A 20030-nucleotide genomic window follows, 5' to 3' on the forward strand; every position below is an offset into this window, starting at 1 on the left:
AGGAGGTACCTGGCGGTGCAGGGACTCCTTGTTGGCCAGCTCATTCTCCAGCTTGTCATTGAGGTCATGGATGGATGTTGCCTCGCGCTGAGCAGCCAGGTAGCGCTTCTCCAGTGTAGTAATCCGCTCTTCCATGTCCTCCTTCTGGGCCAGAGCCTGGGAGAAGAGGGGACGAGAGGGATGGTAACCAGCCTTTCCTTGCCCCCATCCTGTCTACGCCTCCCCACCCACACGTGGCTGATTGGAACCCATTAAGGGGCATGAGCTACACTCCCCTGTCAGTTTCTGGCCTTGGCCCACCCCTTCCATGACTGCCCCCAACAATGGAGCCAGGCAAGTGGGCAGGTGTTCAGTCTCACGCCCCAGAGCCTTTGCCTGGCTCTCCCTCCACACCCTCCACAATGAGGTCACGGAGCAGGCCTGCGCCCTCACGCACCTCCCGGAGGTCCCGCTGATGCTTGCTGCTCAGCTCCTCCGACTTGATGAGGTCCCGGCGGGCCGTGCCCAGGTCCTCCTCGAGTTCAGTCACGGTTGCTGTCAGGGTGACCAGTCGCTCCCGGGCCTGGCTCAACTCAAAGTTCTGCTTCTCCAGGAGCTCCTGCAGCTCCTCTACCCGGCCCGCATCCTCCTCCAGGGATAAGGACAGTAGCTTTGTGAGTCACAGGAGCATCCCACCCACCCCACTCCCCTATCCCAGGGGTGGAAGGAGGAACAGCACACCCAGAGCAGGTCATGGCTCTGCCCCCAACATCACAGCACTCCTCTGGCTACAACTGCCTCCCTCTGGGCCCCAGGAGGTCACTCCTGACAATGACCAAACACCTTGCTATCCTGTGTCTCTCTTGAAAAACAAGTTTCTAGTTTTATCTGCTAGGCCAGCCTCTTGTAACCCAGAAAGGGGCATGACTGGGGGAACAAAGGCTCAGAGAAGGAATTTTGCCTGATGCTGCCACACAACGCAGATGGCGCCTAACAATTCAAGTAGACAAGAGTACGATGTGCCCAGCATGTGTTGGGCACTAAAATAAAAATCTACAGATTTCATTGCAGATGGGGTAGGGAGAAGAAAAGAGAAGGGGGAATATTGGAGAAAGCCCCAAATTGAATTCAAGCAGTTAGTCTACTGAACTAAGGCAGGGCCGGGCCTCCAACCTCCCACCTTGGGGAACACATGAGCCCTGCTACACGGCTCCCCATGACCTACCTTCCACAGGCGTTTCGGCCCCAGCTCCACAGTCCCCTCCTCTTCTGCCTCTCCATCCCGCACCCCTGCCCCCTGCTGCAGGGCAGACACCTGTAGGGCACAAGCCCCAGGGCAATGAGTCAAAGAGAAGAGAACCTCCCATACGTTCCAGACCCTTCCAAAGCCCCTGTCTTAGTTAAAACATGTCTCCTAAAAAGAGGTGCTCAGCCTAGCCTTGCCTAGCAGCTTCCAGCCATGGCAGGGAGAAATCTGACAAGAAACAGAGTAGGGCACAGGGGTGAACCAGCCTGGACTTCCAGGAGCTGCAGACTGAGGGTGAGCAGGCAGATTACCTGCTGGTGGGCACCTGCCAGCTGCTCCTCCAAGGTGGTGACTCGCTCCAGCGCTGCCCGGAGCCGCTCTCGCACCTGCTCGAGGTAAGGGGAGATGGAGGAAGAAAGGGGGACCCCACTTGAGTCAGGCTGGAAGAGCCTGGGCTTGGTCTACCACCACCGAGCATGAGGACAGTGAAGGGCCTAGTAAGAAGCACATCTGCAAGAGGGAGCCTAACAGGAGGACCTCGAAGTTAAGACAATGTTTGGAGGGAGCCCGTGTTCCCTAAATACCGGATGTGGAAATCTCAGAGAAGGGATACATGGGAGGCTCCAGGGCAGCCTGGCTGGATGTGGAGGCTGGCGGGCAGGTGGGCACCTTCTCATCCAGGGCCTTGTGGTGCTCAAACAGTGACTTGAGGGCCTTCAGCACCTCCACCTCACTGGAGACCCCCGAAGGTGACTGGGCCTGGCGCTTCACCACAGTCATCCGCAGTGACCGTTCATGGCGGGACACCAGGCACTCCAGATGTTCCAGAAGCAGCTGGCAGGGAGAGCAGGGGAGGGTGAGAGGGAGGGCTGTAAGCACGTGCCCCAGGGGCTACAAGCAGGGTCCACGTGATCCCCGAGCAGACATGAGTACAGCCATCCCACTGTGAAAACACTGAAATACTTCCGAATGGGCACAGAGCTGCTGCCCCAACTGATACTACCCAAGCTGGCTGCCCTGGCCTCTCCCCAGGACCCTGAGCTTTCTGTGAACCAGCAACTACAGGTGAAGAGCCCAGCACTGGTGGTTAAACGATGTAACTCTCACCCCAGGATGGGAGACAGGAAGAGGGAAAGATGGGGCTTGAGCTAGGACTGTGCCTGGCCCCACTCTTACCTGCTCTCTTGGTCAAGGTGTTCACAACACACCCCCATACACACACACACACACACACACACACACACACACACACACGACACAAGGTCATCCCCACTTACTCGTGTGTTATTCCGTTCCGCTTTCAGTTCTGATATCTCTTCCTCCCGCTCTAGAAGCTGCTCCCGACACATGCTCAGCTCCCGGGTTAAGGTGGCAAATTCCTGAAAACCCCCAAGGCCCCTCAGTGCTTGGGGATTCACCCCCAAAGCAGTGTCCTGCACCTGCAAGTCAGTGGTGGGATCCTCTCACCCATCCCTTACTTCTACCACCTCCCCCACAAAATCCCAATCCATCCACACTACAGGTCAGTAAACCTGTAGCTAGCATGTCCTTCTCCAGAGGGGTCCACATCTCTGGGTCCTCCATGCATTCCATGTGTTAGAATCCAAGGAAACAGAGTTGTACACAAGAGTGAGAAAGTCACTGAGTCTGCTCTGCAGACCCGTCCCCATCCAGCCACCAATATGACCAGATTACATCCTCCCTCCCACTTGGCATTTCCATTTCTCCAGGAATTCAATGACATTTTCCTTTAGAAACTGATGGAGGGGAGTTCTGCTTCTGGTTTGGTGGAGTAAGGTCCAAACAGAAACTGATGGATATGAAAGAGGGAAGAGAAGGCCCGGCACAGTGACTCATGCCTGTAATCCCAACACTTTGGGAGGCTGAGCCGGGCAGATCACCTGAGGTCAGGAGTTTGAGACTAGCCTGGCCAACATGGTGAAACCCTGTCTCGTCGACTAAAAATACAAAAATTAGCCAGGCGTGGTGGCGCACACCTGTAATTCCAGCTACTCCAGAGGCTGAGGCAGGAGAATCACTTGAACCCGGCAGGCAGAGGTTGCAGTGAGCTGAGGTCGCACCACTGCACTCCAGCCTGGGCGACAGGGTGAGCCTCCATCTCAAAAAATAAAAATAAATAAATAAAAGAAAGAGGGAAGAGAAAGAGCTTTTGAAGATAATGTCTGCATGAGCGCCCTAGGGAGCTCTTCCAGCCCCATCCCAGGGCTTTGCAAACTCCAAGTAGTGGTTGAAATAAGCAGATCAAAGGACCTACCTACATAGGAGCAAGAGAGCATGCAGACTTCCCCAGTCAGGCTTTCTAGGAGCCCTGCTCAACCAAGCAAGGGCTACATCCCAGCTCCTGATGCCAAGGCACTTGCCCTGGCTTTACCAAATATCCATGTACCAATTGTCACTTCTAGGGGACCCATTTCCACACTGTCAGGCCCAGATACCTTCAGAGACCTTGCCAGGGCACCCTCCTCCATCAGGACAAGCATACAGGGGTGAGAGACTGCTCCCACATTCCAGGCTCATCATATCCTGTTTAGCTAAACATCACCTCCTTCCAGGGAGGTTTTCAAATGAGTGGCCTAAACTCTGTGGATGTCCAAGATCTAAGAGTGATGCAACAGGCCTCACCCCTGTCCTAACCTGCAGCCTCCCTCACACACCAAGGATTCATGACCAAAGGAAGAACTCCCAATCCCCTCTCATCACTCCAGACAGGACAAAAGGGACTAGAAGGGTTGTGGGAGGGGACAAGGGACAAGAGATGCCAGAGCATGAGAAACCATGAACCTCTGACATTATTACTCAGTTACTGCCTTTCTGTCAGGGCCATGGCCAAAGGTGGTCAAGGTCAAGCATCTCATACTCCAGAAGCCCAGGCCTGATGCTGCCTCACCCCTCAGCTTATGCACAAACACAGTCACACTTTCACAGGCACATGCACTCATGTACACATGCTTGTAACCAGAGACAGGGCTTGACAGCCTGCCACCCAGCCCTATGCCATGACACCACCACCAAAAGGCTGGTGCTGCCCCATCTCCTGGCCTCAAGCTCAGCAGCTGTCTTATCTCCCCCCACCACGGGATACCTGTCCCCTCCCTCCCACCTCTAACCTATCTGACACCCTGCTGTCTACAAATCTCCCAAAGTACAATGCTGTCTACAAACACAGGAGACAGGGTCTCCTCTGTCACCCAGGCTGGAGTGCAGTGACTCAATTTCAACTCACTGCAGCCTGGACCTCCTGGGCTCAGGCGATCCTCCCACCTCAGCCTCACGAGTAGCTGGGATTTGCCACCATGCCCAGCTAATTTTTGGGATTTTTGTAGAGACGAAGTTTTGCCACATTGCCCAGGCTGATCTTGAATTCCTGACCTCAAGCAATCCATCCACCTCAGCCTCCCAAAGTGCTGGGATTACAGGAGTGAGGCACTGCACCCAGCCTACAAATACAAACTTCTTATCCTGGTTTTCAAACTTCTCTCTCATGTCATTTCCATATCCCCTAAGACCCAGTCAACCTGGATCACCTGCTGTTTCTAAACACCAGCATGCCTTCCTAATATCACATCTTGGCTCGGTGGACTCCCTTCCCCTGGAAAACCTCTATCACCACCCGATGAAATCATAATCATCCTTCAAAGCCCATCTCAAAGGATACAGCCTTGCTGGGAGCTGTCCAGACTCCCCACGGGGAGGCTCTCTCCCTCTCCTGAAAGCCATTTGGAGGAGTGGTCAAGAACACCAACTTGGGAGTCCGTCATTCAACCACAAATATTTGTGAGCACCTATCATATACCAGGTCCTGTGCGGGTCACTGGGGATATAGTGACAAGAAAGACACAACCCCTGCCCTCATGAAGCTTCAGTGTGGGAAGTCAAGTAGGCCTGGGATCAAATCTCAGCTCTGCCCCTGTTAGCTGTATGATCTTGAACAAGTTACCTAATCTCTCTGAGCCTCATTCTCTGATCTGTAAGACAGAGGTAACAGTCCTCCCTCCAGGTGCTGGTATGAGAGTCAAATGAGCCAAGGTATAGAAAGCACTTAGCCCAAGCCCATCAAAGGCAGCTATTTTTATCACTGATACTGTGCTTAATAACCCTTTTGGGCCTCTCTTATCTTCCTCTGCATTCTCTCCGGTCACATGGGCTGTGCATCTCCTTCCTAGTCTATGAGCTTCTTGGTGGCAGGAACTAGTTCATTCACTCTAGGGCAAGTTCAGAGCCTCGTGCACAGTGAAAGAGGAGGTCCCCACCTGCCCACCCAGCTGCTTCACCAGGGCTCTGTATTTTTGTCCACCAAGCATCACTTTTGTGTAGGAAACTCACCCACCCAGGCCCAGCCCTGGTTCTCTTCCCCACACACCGGGAAGGGCCTGGAGCTGAGGCTTGAGCTCTTCGGCTCCTCAGGGCTGCCTTCCCAACCCCAGCAGTGCCCCCACTAGGTCAGGGTAGGCTATGCCGTGTGTCCAGAGCTGGCTTTCAATACCCATCTCTCTGCTCATATGAGGGGCAGAGAGGGCAGGATGTTCCCACAGTCACTGTGAGCACGGTCTCACAGACACACAACCCCCAGCCCTCTCTGGGCCTGGTTATCAGGCAGAGTTCACAGCTTCTTTGACAAGCAACAGCTAAACAGCCCAAGAACCAAATCATCCAGGCTCCTGCTCCCTCCTGCATCCCCAGAGCATGTGCCATGCCTGGAATATCTACCAAGTGGGGGATAAGCAGGCATCAGCGGGGAGCTCCCAGGCCAGTGCAGTGGTGAGAAACCTGGCCTCTCCAGGCACTTAGCCCCAGGCTCAGTTCCCGCCTCCACCACACACTACCTGGATGGCCACGAGCAACTTACTCATCTCCCCAGCTTTAGTTCCGTGATTCGTACAATGGGATGATGGTGGTAACAGCACCAACTTCAGGGTTGCAAGAATTTAGTGAGAGAATCCTTACAAAGTGCTTGGTCCACAGAAAGGACACAGTACATGGGACTACAGGACAGCTGGTGGTTGTGCTGTTGAGGAGTGCGAGACAGGATGTCAAGACATCCGGCTGCTAGATTCAGCCCTGCCTATCATCTTCCATGTGACGTCTCTTGCTTTTTTCATCTATGCAATAACAGAGCTGGGCAAGATGATCTCTAAGACTTCTCCCGTCTCTACTGTCTGTGATTCCCCACCCACCTCCAAGAATAGGGCACTGGAGAGGAGTAGGCAGGGAGGAGGTTTCTTTCCAGTCTAGGGTGCCACCTACTGGCCGCCTGAGCTCACTGTAGCTGACACCTATGGTTGCGTTTTTCTACCCACATCAAATTCCATCCATTTCACCTTCCAGACTGAGGAGCTTGGGAGTGACAGGGAAAGAATTCAAGTAGAGAGATGAAGGAGAGTAAATGCTCGGTGAATTCCAATTGTTGATATGCAAATAGATGCAGACGAGATGAGGGCCCAGTGGATCTAGCAGGGCTAGGGGGAGGGAAAGGGGTTAAGAGACGAAGGCCTTCAGGCCTTACCTGGGGGAGGGCGGAGTTAAGGTGGCGCTGGAGCTGGTCCCGCTCATGTAGGGTATCCTGGAGCCGGCTCTGCGTGGCCGCCAAGGTCTCCTGACTCTCCCGAAGAGACTCCAGCAACTTCTCCCGCTCATCCAGCATGTTCACCATCAGCTGCTCGAAGTTGGCGTCAGCATCGGCACCATGGGGGGGACCCAAGGGGTCCCCCTCATTGATTGTGGGCATCACCTCACACATGGTGGGGGTGGGCAGGGCCTTCTCAGCGTTGGGGGACAGGGAGGGACTCACAGGGTTGGCACCTCCAGGGGAACCCAGTGCATGGGTCTCAGAGTGGGCAGTGCCAGGCGAGTGGACAGGTGGGCAGGGGCTTCTCCCATAGCATCAGTTGCTTTTGCTCTGAAAGGGGCCTGGGGTCTGGAGTGCCCCTGTGGAACTGAGCCAGAAGGCCTGGCTTAACTTCTCAGGGCTGGGGCTGGGTGCCCTGTGTCCCCAGACATGCAGACAGCAGCCGAATGTGGCCATGACAGGCAGGGACAGCAGGGCTGGAAGATGGCCCTTCTCTTAGACTGAGCGCCGGAGGCTGGCAGAGTCCCAGCTGGATCTAGCGACACCCATCGTTTCTGGAGGGCAGTGTGTCTGTGGGAAAAGAGACTGCTGTGAGTACCAACTGGGTGGAGAAGGGCATCAGGGGAGGGGGTGGAGCAGAGAAGACAGGATCTGAACTAGAACGTTGGGGAGGAGAGAGATATGCTGGCGCATGCCCCTTCTCCAGGCTTACTCACTCTGATGGCACCTCCTTAGTTCTCCCAAGGAATGCACATGCCTACTGCCCAGCCTCTGCCTCCCCCTGCTCCCCACAGCTGTCAGAAGTGCAGCCGCAGTGGCAGTGGTTCCCCTACCCACGTGGCTCACTGGCCAAATATAGAAATGATTCAGTCAGCGGCAGGGGAGCAGCCAGCAGGATGCCCAGAGTCCTCCTGAGACCTGGGGGTTGAAGGGGAGGAAATAGGGTCTCTGTGCCACCCCCAACATTTTCCCCATCACTTAAGCCAACCAAGGCAAATGCAGATGGGTAGAAAGGACTCTTAGTGGGAGTGGCTGTGAGTCCTAAAGGCTGGACTCTTGGGGTCATAGGAAACAGGGGCAGAGTAGTTCCTGCCCTGGATACTGGCACAACATGGCTAAGGGTTTGGAGAGGCACAGACTGGGTACTGGGGCAGGCAGGGAGCCCTGACCTGCTACATTGCCCATAATTCAGGGAGGAGGCTCTGGCTCAAGTCATTCCCCACTTCCAAAACCTGCCAAGGAGGACAGCACGCAGGTCTGGCAGACAGCAGGCTTGGATTCTGAGTTCACAGCCTCCTACCTTTGCATCAGAGCAGGGACCGAATGATGGAAAGGAACCCAGGGGTGACGTAGAGGTGCAGGTTGCCACTCTCCTAGGGTGGGGCTACAGTGTGGCCCCTATCATGGCTGAGAATCTGCTCTCTCGGCGTCATTACCCATTGCTGACACTGCAGAAGTCACCAGTGAGGTCAGTTAGCATGTGCATAGCCTGGCTCTGCTGATACGTTTAGCCTGGCACAGGAGCCCAATGGTCAGAGCAAAGGAAGCCGGTGATGAAGTAATGTGAAAGTGACGAGAAAAAGGCCGCACGCAGCTGGGGATTTCTCTGCCTACGATCAGATTCCAACCTCCCTGTCCACATTAGAAAGCTACCACCTTAGTCATTTTTCAGACTGGACTGGCTTCAGAGGCCCCAGTTGCAGGACAGAAGGGGTGTGAAGCCCCCAGCACAGCGACGGGCACACTGGAGGTGGCCCAAAAATGACGTTTTCCCTCCTTCCCCTCTCTCTTATCTTGTGGGAGACACAAGGAAAGCCTTCTGTCCACCCTCGGGGTGAGAATAACAGGCAGACTAGGAGGGTCAGGGTGGACAAGAAGCATCAGGACCCAGTGTGAGGTGAGAGGTCAGACACTGCACAGGCCTGTGGCAGGACTGAACCCAGCAGGGGAAACAGAGAAGGGCCAGGCCTCTCCTACCTGGATCCCCTCCCCAGAGTACTGATGCTCTAGGCAGAAACAGGGGAAAGGAAGAGGGAGACTAGGGAGCAACGTGGGGTCTAGATCCGAGGAAAGTTAGTGCACCAGCTTGAAAATTCAGAGCTCACACTCGCAGCCCTTCCCAGAGGGGTGCAGTAGTGCAAGCAGGCACGTGGGCATGCACACACACATGCCCCGAGGCAGAAACAGAGACCTAGAACAGATACGCATGTGGCCACATACACATTCCTATGCGTAGAAACTGGACACAAACTCTGGTCAAGGGGATCCTTCCCCAAGCCAGACAGCCACTGTGGAGGGCAGGGTCCCAGAAGGCTACAGAAGTAAAAAGTAGAAGCTTGGTCTGCCCCCTCCTTTCCCCAACACTGCTGCTTCCAGGGCAGCCTACTCACACCTCCTGCTCCTCAGAGCAGCTGGGAGTGGAGAGGAGGGGCTGCTGCCCCAGTCTGTCCAGAGCTGCCATCTCCCTGATGCTGGTAACAGCCATTCCTCCAATTCTCCCACCCACCATGCCCAGGTCCCTCCACCCTGAATGCCCCAGCCCTGAGGCTGAAAGGCCATATGGCCCCAGCCTACCCCCCCAAGCTCATCCACATCCAGGCCCACCTACCCATCTTCCCCCACCCCTCCACACACACCAAGATGCCACAAGAGGCCAAAAGAGAAGACTAGGCTAGGGAAGGGGCCCCTCGTGGCAGAGGCTAACTTTGGAGAAGACTGTAGTGTGCCAGGAAGGAGCTTAGGTATCCCAGGAATGGCCCCAGCCCAGCAGATCCCCAGGCAGCCCGTAGCGTAGCATAAAGGAAGAAGCCCAGAGCAGGGACTCAGGAGACTGGGGTACAGTCCTGCCACAGCCCAGCTGGCTGACCTCAGGCTTGTTATCACCTACTGAGGCCTTGGCTACAAGACAAAACCCACAACCCTGGTTTTGCCTACCTTAGAGGGATGAGATCATGGCTGGGCAGCAAATGAAGAGTAGAAAGCACCCTGTGATTGCATGGGAATGTGAATTACCTTAGTGTTGGCCGCCTGTGGGTGGAGTTTTTAAAGCTTCTTACAGGAAAGGGGCTGGAGAAGTTCTCAGGAAGGAAGAACAGGACCTCAGGCTGCCCACTGTGAGGTACTGGCTATCTGGTCCAACTTGGCCTCCCCAAATCCTCCTGGTCATTTTAGCAACTGAGAAGCTGGCTTTGGTTGCTTCTCTTCTCACTAGCCCTTCCCTGGCCTCTCTCTAAACCAGGTGCCAGGGAGCAACTCCACTTCCCCTGGCCAAATGGCATCATGTAGAGCTGGTCTGAAGATAGCCCAGAGAGGACTGCCAGGCAGATGCCCCTGAGATGACTGTCCAGGACCTCCTGCCCCTGTCCTGTCCACTGCACAGGCACAGTGAGCAGAAGGGAGCCCCAGGACAGCCACGTGGGGCACCTGGCTCCTTCTGGCTCCTTCTGGCTCCAGGGCCGTCTTTAAATAGCGCAATTATCATCTCAGCCTAACAGAAGCCTCCTCAACTCCCGCACAATTTCTAAGTAACACTCACAGGTCCTGATTCAGAGGCGAAAGCTGCCAGTCCCCAAAGCAAGCATTTGCAAGGGGCTTTGCTGGGGAGGAGTGTGGGCAGGCTGTGAAACAGCAGAAGAGGGCTCAAGAGTGAGTGGGTGTGAGTGTGCGTGTGTGGGGGGTGGGGGACTGGACAAAAAGTAGGCCTTGGGCCTTTAGAAACACAGAAGAGGTAACTTGGGGGCCTCTTTGGCATCCCAAAAGTTACCCCCACCTTTTCCTAACACACAGGAGGGATGGGCATTTGGGTCTGTTGCTCTGGCTGGCCCCACACACAGGCCTGGCTCCCTCCTGCCTACCAGATGGCAGGCCTGGCCACGGAGAGAGCTGGACAAAGGCAAGGTTGCCAGCCCCTGCGGAGACCACAGCCCGGGGCAGGGCTGCTAGGAGCATCTGAGGGGCTATTCAGCTGGGCAAAAAGGGAGCCTCCAGGTAGCATCCACGAGGGAAAAGAGGAGGGTCGGACACCCGCCCAGCTGGAGGTCAGAGGAGGATCTGAAGAAATGGGGAGGGCGGGGGTCTTCCAGAAAAATAATGGTTGCCAGAGCTGCTATAAGTCACTCACATTTACCATGTGCCCAGCACTGTACCTCCAAGTGGTATGGATTGATTTATTTCAATCCTCATAATTATTTGCAAGGAAGATGTAATTCTTCTTCCCATTTCACAGAAGTGAGAACTGAGATGCAATGTCATGTAACCAAGTCTACGCAGCTAGTGAAATGAAGAACCAGGATTCAATTTGTCTGTCTCATGCCAAAGAGGGGTAGAAAAAGGAGGAAGAAGAGAGAGGGTAAAGACAACTCCTTCAGACTTCATGTCTTCTCCAAGAAACCTTCCCCACCCTCATCAGGGTGATGGCAGCCGGAGGACAGCTCCCCTCGGCCTTCCTTGTCCTTCTCCTCCTCCAGCCTGGGAAGGCCTCTGCAGAGCGGCCAACATGGTCATGAGGCCAGGGGTGACTGAAAGGCCCCACTGGAAGGCCCCATCCTCCACACACCCAAATCTCTGCTCCCAGCCCCTAGCTGGCTCCACACCAAGTTGTAGGCAGCTTCCCTGAGTTCCCCCCACTGCCCCCCACTCCCATAGGCACTGCAGAAACAGACACTCTTCGGAGCCCTCATCCTTGGGGCTCTCAGACATTCTCCCCGACGTGGGCCTGCAGCCCAGCTGCCCATGCCTCAGGCTGCCCAGAAGCTTCTCCTTCTTCCCTGTCCAGCTTTGCACCCCCAGAAGCCTGGCCCTCACCCATCCTCTCCTCTAGAAATCCAGCCCTACCTCCTCTCCTGCTGCTCCCTAGCCCTTCCCTAGCCCTGCTCACTGAGGCCTGCCCCCAGGACCCACCTATAGCTCCTGTTTGTCCAGCTTCTCACTGGCCTGCCTCTCATCTCCCTTTCCATGTTGGTCTCATGAGCTTAGATCACCTTGCTAAGCTCATCTCAAACACCAGTTCCTCCATGGAGTCTCTTCTGATCCCTCCAGTGTGTGAGATCTGCCCTTCCGCTGACCCAGCATTGCCCTCTAGTTATACCGCTCTTCATGGGACTTCTCTTACATCATCTCATCTGTAGACCCATCTCTGAGTACTCTAACACAGGGCCCTAACACACATGGAACTGAACAGACCTGTGCTGATGGTCATTCCAGGGCAGTCCATCCCTGACTGACTTCAAAGAAGGGGAACTCCAAAACAGGACTGACATGGCCACCTCCTGGGTTCCAGTGATTCTTCTGCCTCAGCCTCCCGAGTAGCTGGGATTACAGGCGCCCGCCACCACATCTGGCTATTTTTTTTTTTTTTTTTTTTTTTTGTATTTTTAGTAGAGATGGTATTTCACCATTTTGGCCAGGGTGGTCTTGAACTCCTGACCTCAGCTGTCTGCCCACCTCGGCCTCCCAAAGTGCTAGTATTACAGGTGTGAGCCACCACACCTGGTCTGAAAATTAAGCCTTCTTGAGAGCAAGATGGGGGCTGCTCCTGTCTTGAAAGGCAGACTCCAGAGCAGCTGATGATTCTGAAGGCTGTCATGCCCACTGACCGTGCAGGTGACCCTGGGAAGATCCTGAATCTCTCTGAGCTTCCATTCCTCATCCTTTGTGAATGGGGATGATAACAGTACCCATCTCAGACAGCTGGGATGGAGGATATCTAGAGTCAGCCTACACAAAGTGCTGAGATCAGCACCCAGCAACGCTCGGTAAGTGTTAATGAACTCTCAGCACCCTAGGCTCCCAAAGCACCTCAAGGCTGGGCCCACCGAACTACAATAAGAAAATTAAAAATCTATTCTGGCTACAGGAAGCCATTCCCAGAGAAAAAACTCTTGGAAAAGCCCTACTTAAGAGTTTCCACTGCTAGCCACAGATCCCTTCAAAAGCATCCAGTTCTCTGGGCCCCTGACACGACTAGCAGTGAGACTTTACCCCTCTGTGCTTCAGGTTCCCAATTCTGGAAAATGAACATTATAACACATAATACGCTCCAGTGCTCTCACAGGTTGTCATGAGGCTCAAAGAGTTAACAGACGTGAAACAGTTCTGAGAAGTATAAAATGCCGCCCAAGCACAGGTTAGTACCAGCTGCCGAATACACTCGGCCTCCTAATGCCAGCTCATTCGGGGACATGGAAGGAAGCATCTGTTCAGACAGGCTCCCCTGGGCCTGAGTCTGTGAAGCCCAGCTCTCCAGCTGCTCCCCAGGAGTTAGACACGGGCCACCTCTTCCCAAGACATGGCCTATCACTTGAGTGAGCACAGAACTTACTGTCCAAACCATGACCCTCTTGGTTTAGAGGGTCATGGTTTAGACGGTAAACCACTGTTAACAATCACACCAGAACACAGGTTTCACCTGGCCATATGGTCACCCTTGCCATTGCCACCCTAGGAGGACTAATGTCAAAACTAATGGGGAAGGCCGGGCATGGTAGCTCATGCCTCTAATCCCAGCACTTTGGGAGGATGAGGTGAGAAATTGCTTGAGCCCAGGAGTTCAAGACCAGCCTAGGCAACATGGTGAGACATCCTCTCTACAAAAAAAAAAAAAATTAGCTGGGCACAGCGGCATGCATCTGTAGTTCCAGTTACTCAGGAGGCTGAAGTGGGAGGATCACTTAAGCCTAGGAGATGGAGGCTGCAGTAAGCCAAGATCACACTGCTTACTCCAGCCTGGGTAACAGAGCAAGCCCCTATTTCAAAAACAACAACAACAAAAAAAACAGCAGGGAAGGGAGAACTACAAGCCTCTGAGCCCCCATCCGCAAATAGTTCCTCTTCTGGAATACCCAAAATTATAGACATCACACCTACCTCTTTAACTTAAGACTGGTGTTTTCAAACTAGGCTTTACAACAAAGTACCTTTAGGGGCAGTCCAAGGCCAAAAGGAGGGTGAAGAGGTATGACAAACTCAAAAGGCTCTAAATTCTCTTTTCTTACTTTAATCCTATCAACTCCAAATCTGTCCATTTTATGGGACATCTGATTAAGGTTTCAATTGTATAAAAGGATTCCAAGTCCATGAAGAGGTTAGAAAATCCCTAGTTTAAATAATGTCTACAGAAGCCCCCTGCTAAAAAAAAAAAAACACACACACACGTTCTCTCAGAAAGGCTGTACATCAGTGCAACAGTGACAACCCTGGGAACGCTACACAAGTAACACCAGGAGCCAACCAACTATTTTCCACACTCCAAATGTCTAATAGAGATCATATAGTTACCAAGTCAAAATATGAGTCTGCACCACCGAATACAGACACAGCTTTTGCTGAACTTACATCATTAAGTACATTCCCAGAGAAAACCCTAGACATCTTCTGCTAATCAGAGCCATTAATCAACATAAATGTCCTCAAATAATGTTTGCAGAAGAAGAAACAAAGTAATAAGCATAGCAAATTTGGAGAATAAAAATATTTCAAAACTAGGGATCTATGTGGGACAAATATTAAACAGGGTCCTCTGGTGGTTAAAAAAAAAAAAAAATGCTCGAAATCACCGCATTCGTAGATCAACCCATTAGATTAGGGAGCCATCGCAGAGCAGAGAAGAGGATGGGTCCAGAGTGCTAATAGGCACCAGATGTAAAAAGTCCGGAGTACAGAACTGCAGGGAGGAATGTAGGCATCATAAAAAATGTGCATTTGTATGTGGTCACAGAAGTAGGGGGGCCGTATGAAAAGGGAATGGGGGGCCAGGCGCGGTGGCTCACGCTTGTAATCCCAGCACTTTGGGAGGCCGAGGCGGGCGGATCACGAGGTCAGGAGATCGAGACCACGGTGAAACCCCGTCTCTACTAAAAAATACAAAAAAATTAGCTGGGCGTGGTGGCGGGCGCTGAGGCAGGAGAATGGCGTGAACCCGGGAGGCGGAGCTTGCAGTGAGCTGAGATTGCGCTACTGCACTCCAGCCTGGGTGACAGAGCGAGATCCTTCTCAAAAAAAAAAAAAAAAGAAAAGGGAATGGGGGGGTGTCATGTGTCCTCATGCAACAGAGTGTGTGTGTGATCATGAGAATGCATGGTATATATGTGTGGCCATGAAAAAGGAAGAGAAGCCAGTGCAGTAGTAGTTCATACCTCAGGCATAAGCCCTGGGTGCAGTAGCACTTTGGAAGGCCAAGGCAGGGAGATTGCTTAAGCTCAGGACTTAGAAACCAGCCCGGGCAACATGGCAAAACCCCATCTCTACTAAAAATATGAAAACTAGCTGGGCATAGTGGCATGCACCTGTATTCCCAGCTACTCGGGAGGCTGAGGTGGGCGGATCACTTGAACCCAGGAGGTTGAGGCTGCAGTGAGCCATGATCATGCCACTGCACTCCAGCCTGGGCAATAGGGAGAGAGAGGGAGAAAGGGACAGAGAGAGAGAGAGAGTGTATGTTGTATGTATGTCTGTGTATAAAGGTATGGTCATAAGAATGGTGTCCTGAGAGCACAGGCATGACAGCAAGTAGGTATATAGGCTCATGACAGTGTGTAGATGTGTGTGGTCGTAAGTACATCAGGGCTCATGACTGCATGTAATTGTGGTCATGAGAACACACGTGTGGGTACACAGCCATGACAGTAAATGTGTGTGGTCATACATGCACAAGCATCTGGGATTCATAACATCATACATGCTCCCAGGAGCACAAGGGGGCTGTGAGAGCTTGTGCAAGTATGCGTGTGTGATCATGAAAGTGTATTGCTGTTCATGAGAGAGCGTAAGTCCACGTGTGGCCTCGAACCTGTGTGAGAAGGTATAAGCGAGAGAGGAGGGAGGGATGGGGTGATACTGAAAGAATGAAAGCTCCACTTGCTCCAGGTGTTCTGCCCCAAAGTAGGACCAAAAATTTGGGGCACTCCACAACTAGCCTAGTTTGAGCTGAAGTCATGGAACTGGGGCCACCCCATCTTTCTACCTACCCCCACCCATCGGGGATGCACTGCACCATCTCCCAAGCCCAGGCCTCTGTGTCCATGAGATTGCTGGGGTCACCCCTCTGCATGCCCCAAAATGCCCACTCCTCACGGAATAGCTCAGGCAAAGCTCCAGGCCCGGCCCCACTCCCCAGGCCTCCACTCCCAGCAGCGCTCCTCTAGGCCGAAGGAGAGCCATCTTCTGAAGCAGCCGCCGAGGCCCTCTCCCATCCAGCCTCACCTCAGACCTGGACTCAGAAGGGCTCTCGGAGGTCACACAGGCCACTTCCCACCCTGTGTGGGCGGGTGGATCACAAGGTCAGGAGATCGAGACCACGGTGAAACCCCGTCTCTACTAAAAATACAAAAAAATTAGCCGGGCGTGGTGGCGGGCGCCTGTAGTTCCAGCTACTCGGAGAGGCTGAGGCAGGAGAATGGCGGGAACCCGGGAGGCGGAGCTTGCAATGAGCCGAGATTGCGCCACTGCACTCCAGCCTGGGCGACAGAGCGAGACTCCGTCTCAAAAAAAAAAAAAAAAGAAATGACAGTTATCTATCTGAAGACAGTGGCCATGAAGGCACATCAAGTATATATCTAACTTATGAGAATTCAACCCTAACCGCTGGGCGAAATAAGCAATAAAGGCCTCTAAAATCAAATCAGCTATTTCATCTGACACTTCACTATAAAATCATATTGTGCATATGCACTCTTTGTAAAATCACTCTACAGTAGTACATACAGTGTCTATTTACATAATATAGAATACATATATACCATATCTATACATTCATATTACTGTTCAGGGTTATAAATCCATATGCCATGCTTTATGAGAGACTGGGGAGTTTTCACTTCATCTACTGCCCACAGAATCTAATGCCCCCAAAGGGATGTAACACCAGTGTCCTGGGTCCCCAGAGGCTTCGCTGCTCCAGGTTAAATATCTCCAGTGGCAAGGAGGCCCTGCTTCATGGAACTCAGGGGATCAGAAGACAGACCACTTCAATTCAATCCAATGATCACTTACTGAGTGATTTCCATGCATCTGATACTGTTATGAAAGCAAAAGACATGTAAAACAGAAAGTTCACAGGCTACTTGAGAGAACATAGATACACATGTAATCATTGGAGAGCAGTACAGAGAAGCATGTGACCAAACACTCAGTCTCTGGCACAGCCAGGGGGTCAGTGCTGAGCACCACTTGGAGTTTGACCAACGGAATTAACTGGTGGCAGCTTCTCCTCCAGCTCTCTCAGAACGAAGCATCCCCAGCCAAGGCCTCTCAACCACCAAGTGAAAGGCAGGTGGCTACTCCACGCTAGAGCTGACTTCACCTGGGGGGATGGAGACACCTCAAGGAGGCCCCGAGGTTGCAGCACCCAAGCCTCTCTGAAGGCAGAGCAATGAGCTGGGCAGCAATCGTGCTTCTTGTGCAGTGGGCCAGCAGCCAGGCAACAAGCGGGGAGGCCTCAGGCTCAGCCTAGCCCTGGAGTCTCCTGCCATCCTCGCTTAGAGCTCCTTCCCCTACTGCTGTTTTCCCCAGCAGCCCTGTCCCCGTGACACTGTCAGTTGCCTCAGGCCTCTCCCAGTACAGCAAATACAGAGGGTCCCCTAGAAGCAGCCCCTTCCACAGTACATCAAGGACCATGTTCCCTCTGAATCCTCCACTCTGCTGGCCACCCGAAGTGCCATGCTCCTGTGAGCCAGCACCGTATGCCCTCCAGAGCTAATTATAGGTCCGTGAGCTAGCGGGCCAGAGGGGGACAGATGGTGACTTCATGTGGCTGCAATACACACTTGTCCCTCCCTCTGACCCCACTCCCTCCCCTCCATTTCTCAATTCCCTACGTGGGACCCAGACTTTGAGGCAGCTTTCACTCCCTCAGTCCTCCCTGCTCCTCACCACTTCTCCTCTCCAACACATGCACAAGCGCACACACTCACACACATGCTTGCACGCACACTCACACACACTCACACACATGCTTGCACGCACACACACCCCCTCCATACCACTCAATTGCCACATCTTGTTTCTACAGCAACTCACCTATGGAGCCAACACAGGAGGGCCTAAAGCCCAGGGGAGAATGTCCTTGGCATTCGAAGGCCTCGGCTAGCTGCCCATATCTTAAAACCCCCTTAGCACCCAGCTCCCTGGCCCTGCTGAGCCTTCATCCCCACCTCATCACCACCACAGCTTGACTACTCATTCTCTTGCCTAGCTCTAGCTCTGCCATCCTCGGAGGCTCCGTGAGGACCTACAAGCCATCCCTGACAACTGTTTCCAACTCTAAGATTTCAGCAATCAACTCAGAGATGAGACCCAGGAGCCTGGCTGCCTGCCATGCCCTGCCCCTCCAGCCCTGGTTTACAGCCCAGCAGCCAGACCTCGTGCACTGCACGGTTCTGACATCACGACATGCTCGGCAGCACAAACCCCAACCCCACTGGATGCGAATTCCCTTCCACACCCTCCTCTCCCACACTATTCCATCTTCCAGAGATGGCGTCTCCCACTACAGAGTGTCTAGGACATTCTTGGCCCCCAATAACCATTTTGTCATTCATTATCTCCTTACTTTGAGATACCATTTACCCCAGGAAGCCTCCTCAAGCCTCAGGACAAAATCTGAGAAAATAACCAAGGGAAATCATTCAAGCTGCCCTTTTGCTTAAGACAGCTTCCCTGGGACTACCTGGCCAGTTAATAGTGGTAGGGGGTGTGTAGGTTGAAGTCTAGTTTATACAGCTGTTTGAAAGCACGTGGACACAGTTCTTTTCTTTTTCTAATCCAACAGCAATGTAACAGAATGGGGGTGGGGGGTGAGGGAGGTGTTAACAGAATACCTACTATGTGTGCCTACTATGTGTACCTTTCAGCTGCTCCATGGCTGTAAATTGCCTTCAGAAGACCTAGCACCGAGCATAGTATCTGGCAGATAGTAGGTGTCCAATAAATGTTTGCTGGATGTTGAACAAAGTACTACGTACCAGATCCAAGAACTCTGGAAAGGACTATGGGAAATCCCTGAAACCTGGCTCCTGGAGGGGACCCTTAAGCTCACACCAGGAAGGGATCTCCCTGCTAAGCACAGCCTCCTTAACCACTTGCTCTCCACATAGAACGGCCCCAACTCTCCTGCTCCTCTGATGGAAACTACCAGCACACCTCTCCTCAAAGGCGACATCAGCTCCTAGTGGCACCTTGTCCTGGATCCCTCCTCCTTCTCAAAGAAAACCACCTACACCGTGTCTCCAAGTCCTCCAGCCCGACCTCTCTCTTCCCACCCACCATCAAAACCTCAAAATCTGCGCTGGAAAACATCCCTACTGCGTGGACGTAAGTCAGCGCCCCACTCCCACCCTCCCAGTTCAGGCATCTCTATTCCAGCCCTCTTTTCCTGTTGCGCCCACCCCTGTCCCCACCCCCACCAGGCCTCGGGTTGGCCGCTCCTTCCACCCCACCGCCCTGGCACTGCGGAGATGGGGGCATCTCTGGCACAGACTGAGGCTGGCAGTTCGAGGAATGGAGAGCTAGCGACAGGAACAGGGGTGCTATGAGGAACGCGGGAAGGATTAAGACCCCCGCGAAGAGCGAAGACCTCAGCCCCTCAGAATCGTGTCCCCAAAGGAGTGGGGTTGGCCCCGAAGCCGAGAGGCGCTTTTTCTGACTCTCCTGCAGGGGAAATGGGAGTGCAGTCTGCTTCGTTCCCACCGGGAGACTCGCCAACTCGGCCCCCTCCCCCGAAGCCGATAGAGCAGAGGGCGCACTCCACGCCCTCCCCGCAGATCGGGCATCGCCCCCATCCTCACCCCCAAGGGCACAGGGCACCGCAAAGGCCGGCGAGGGGCGGCGGGGCGGGGGGCAGTACCGACGCCTGCCGGAGACAGCACATACGGAGTCAAAAAGGGCTGTTTCCCGAGGTGCGATAGACGAGACCCCTCCCCAAACTGTCGAGGAGAGCTGGAGATGGGGAAAAGACGCATCCTACCCCAGTCCAGGCTCTGGGCGCTCACCTGCCTGCAAATGCCGAAGGCCAGGCGGCTAGGCTCGGAGGCAGCAGGGAGCCGCCCCCGACCGGAGCAGCCCGACACGTCCTAGAGCCCAGCCGGCGCCGAGGTAGCTGCAGCCTCCGCCGCCCAAGCGCCCGGCCGCGAGGCCCCGCCCCCTTCCTCCGCGGACAGCCCCCCCCCGGCTCCGCCCCCTAGGCGGGGCTGGGCTGCCACGACCGAGGCCACGCCTCCCGCCCCC

General features: G+C 53.8%; 1 protein-coding gene across 9 annotated transcripts in view; it reads right to left on the minus strand.

The window, feature by feature from the left end:
* PPFIA4 (PTPRF interacting protein alpha 4) overlaps positions 1-19952 on the minus strand; it is a 52927-nt gene extending 32975 nt beyond the window's left edge. For 7 of the 9 annotated variants that reach the window (XR_009210918.1, XR_004245016.2, XR_004245015.2 and 4 more), the window contains exons 1-8: positions 19796-19947; positions 6750-7382; positions 2503-2604; positions 1895-2059; positions 1537-1611; positions 1205-1294; positions 437-628; positions 10-156 (exon numbers count right to left, since the gene is read on the minus strand). Coding sequence is in view for 4 of the 9 variants with exons in the window: in XM_058430946.1 (XP_058286929.1) it covers positions 10-156; positions 437-628; positions 1205-1294; positions 1537-1611; positions 1895-2059; positions 2503-2604; positions 6750-6983 (1005 nt within the window). In the remaining 5 variants the exon portion in view is untranslated. Of the gene's footprint in view, positions 1-9; positions 157-436; positions 629-1204; positions 1295-1536; positions 1612-1894; positions 2060-2502; positions 2605-6749; positions 7383-9746; positions 10086-19795 lie in introns of those variants that run through there. The other 2 variants (XR_004245014.2, XM_032136565.2) reach the window with 2 other exon arrangements.
* Positions 19953-20030: the final 78 nt, after the last annotated feature.

Source organism: Hylobates moloch, unplaced genomic scaffold, assembly GCF_009828535.3.
Source record: "Hylobates moloch isolate HMO894 unplaced genomic scaffold, HMol_V3 SCAFFOLD_18, whole genome shotgun sequence".
Taxonomy (NCBI): Eukaryota; Metazoa; Chordata; class Mammalia; order Primates; family Hylobatidae; genus Hylobates; species Hylobates moloch.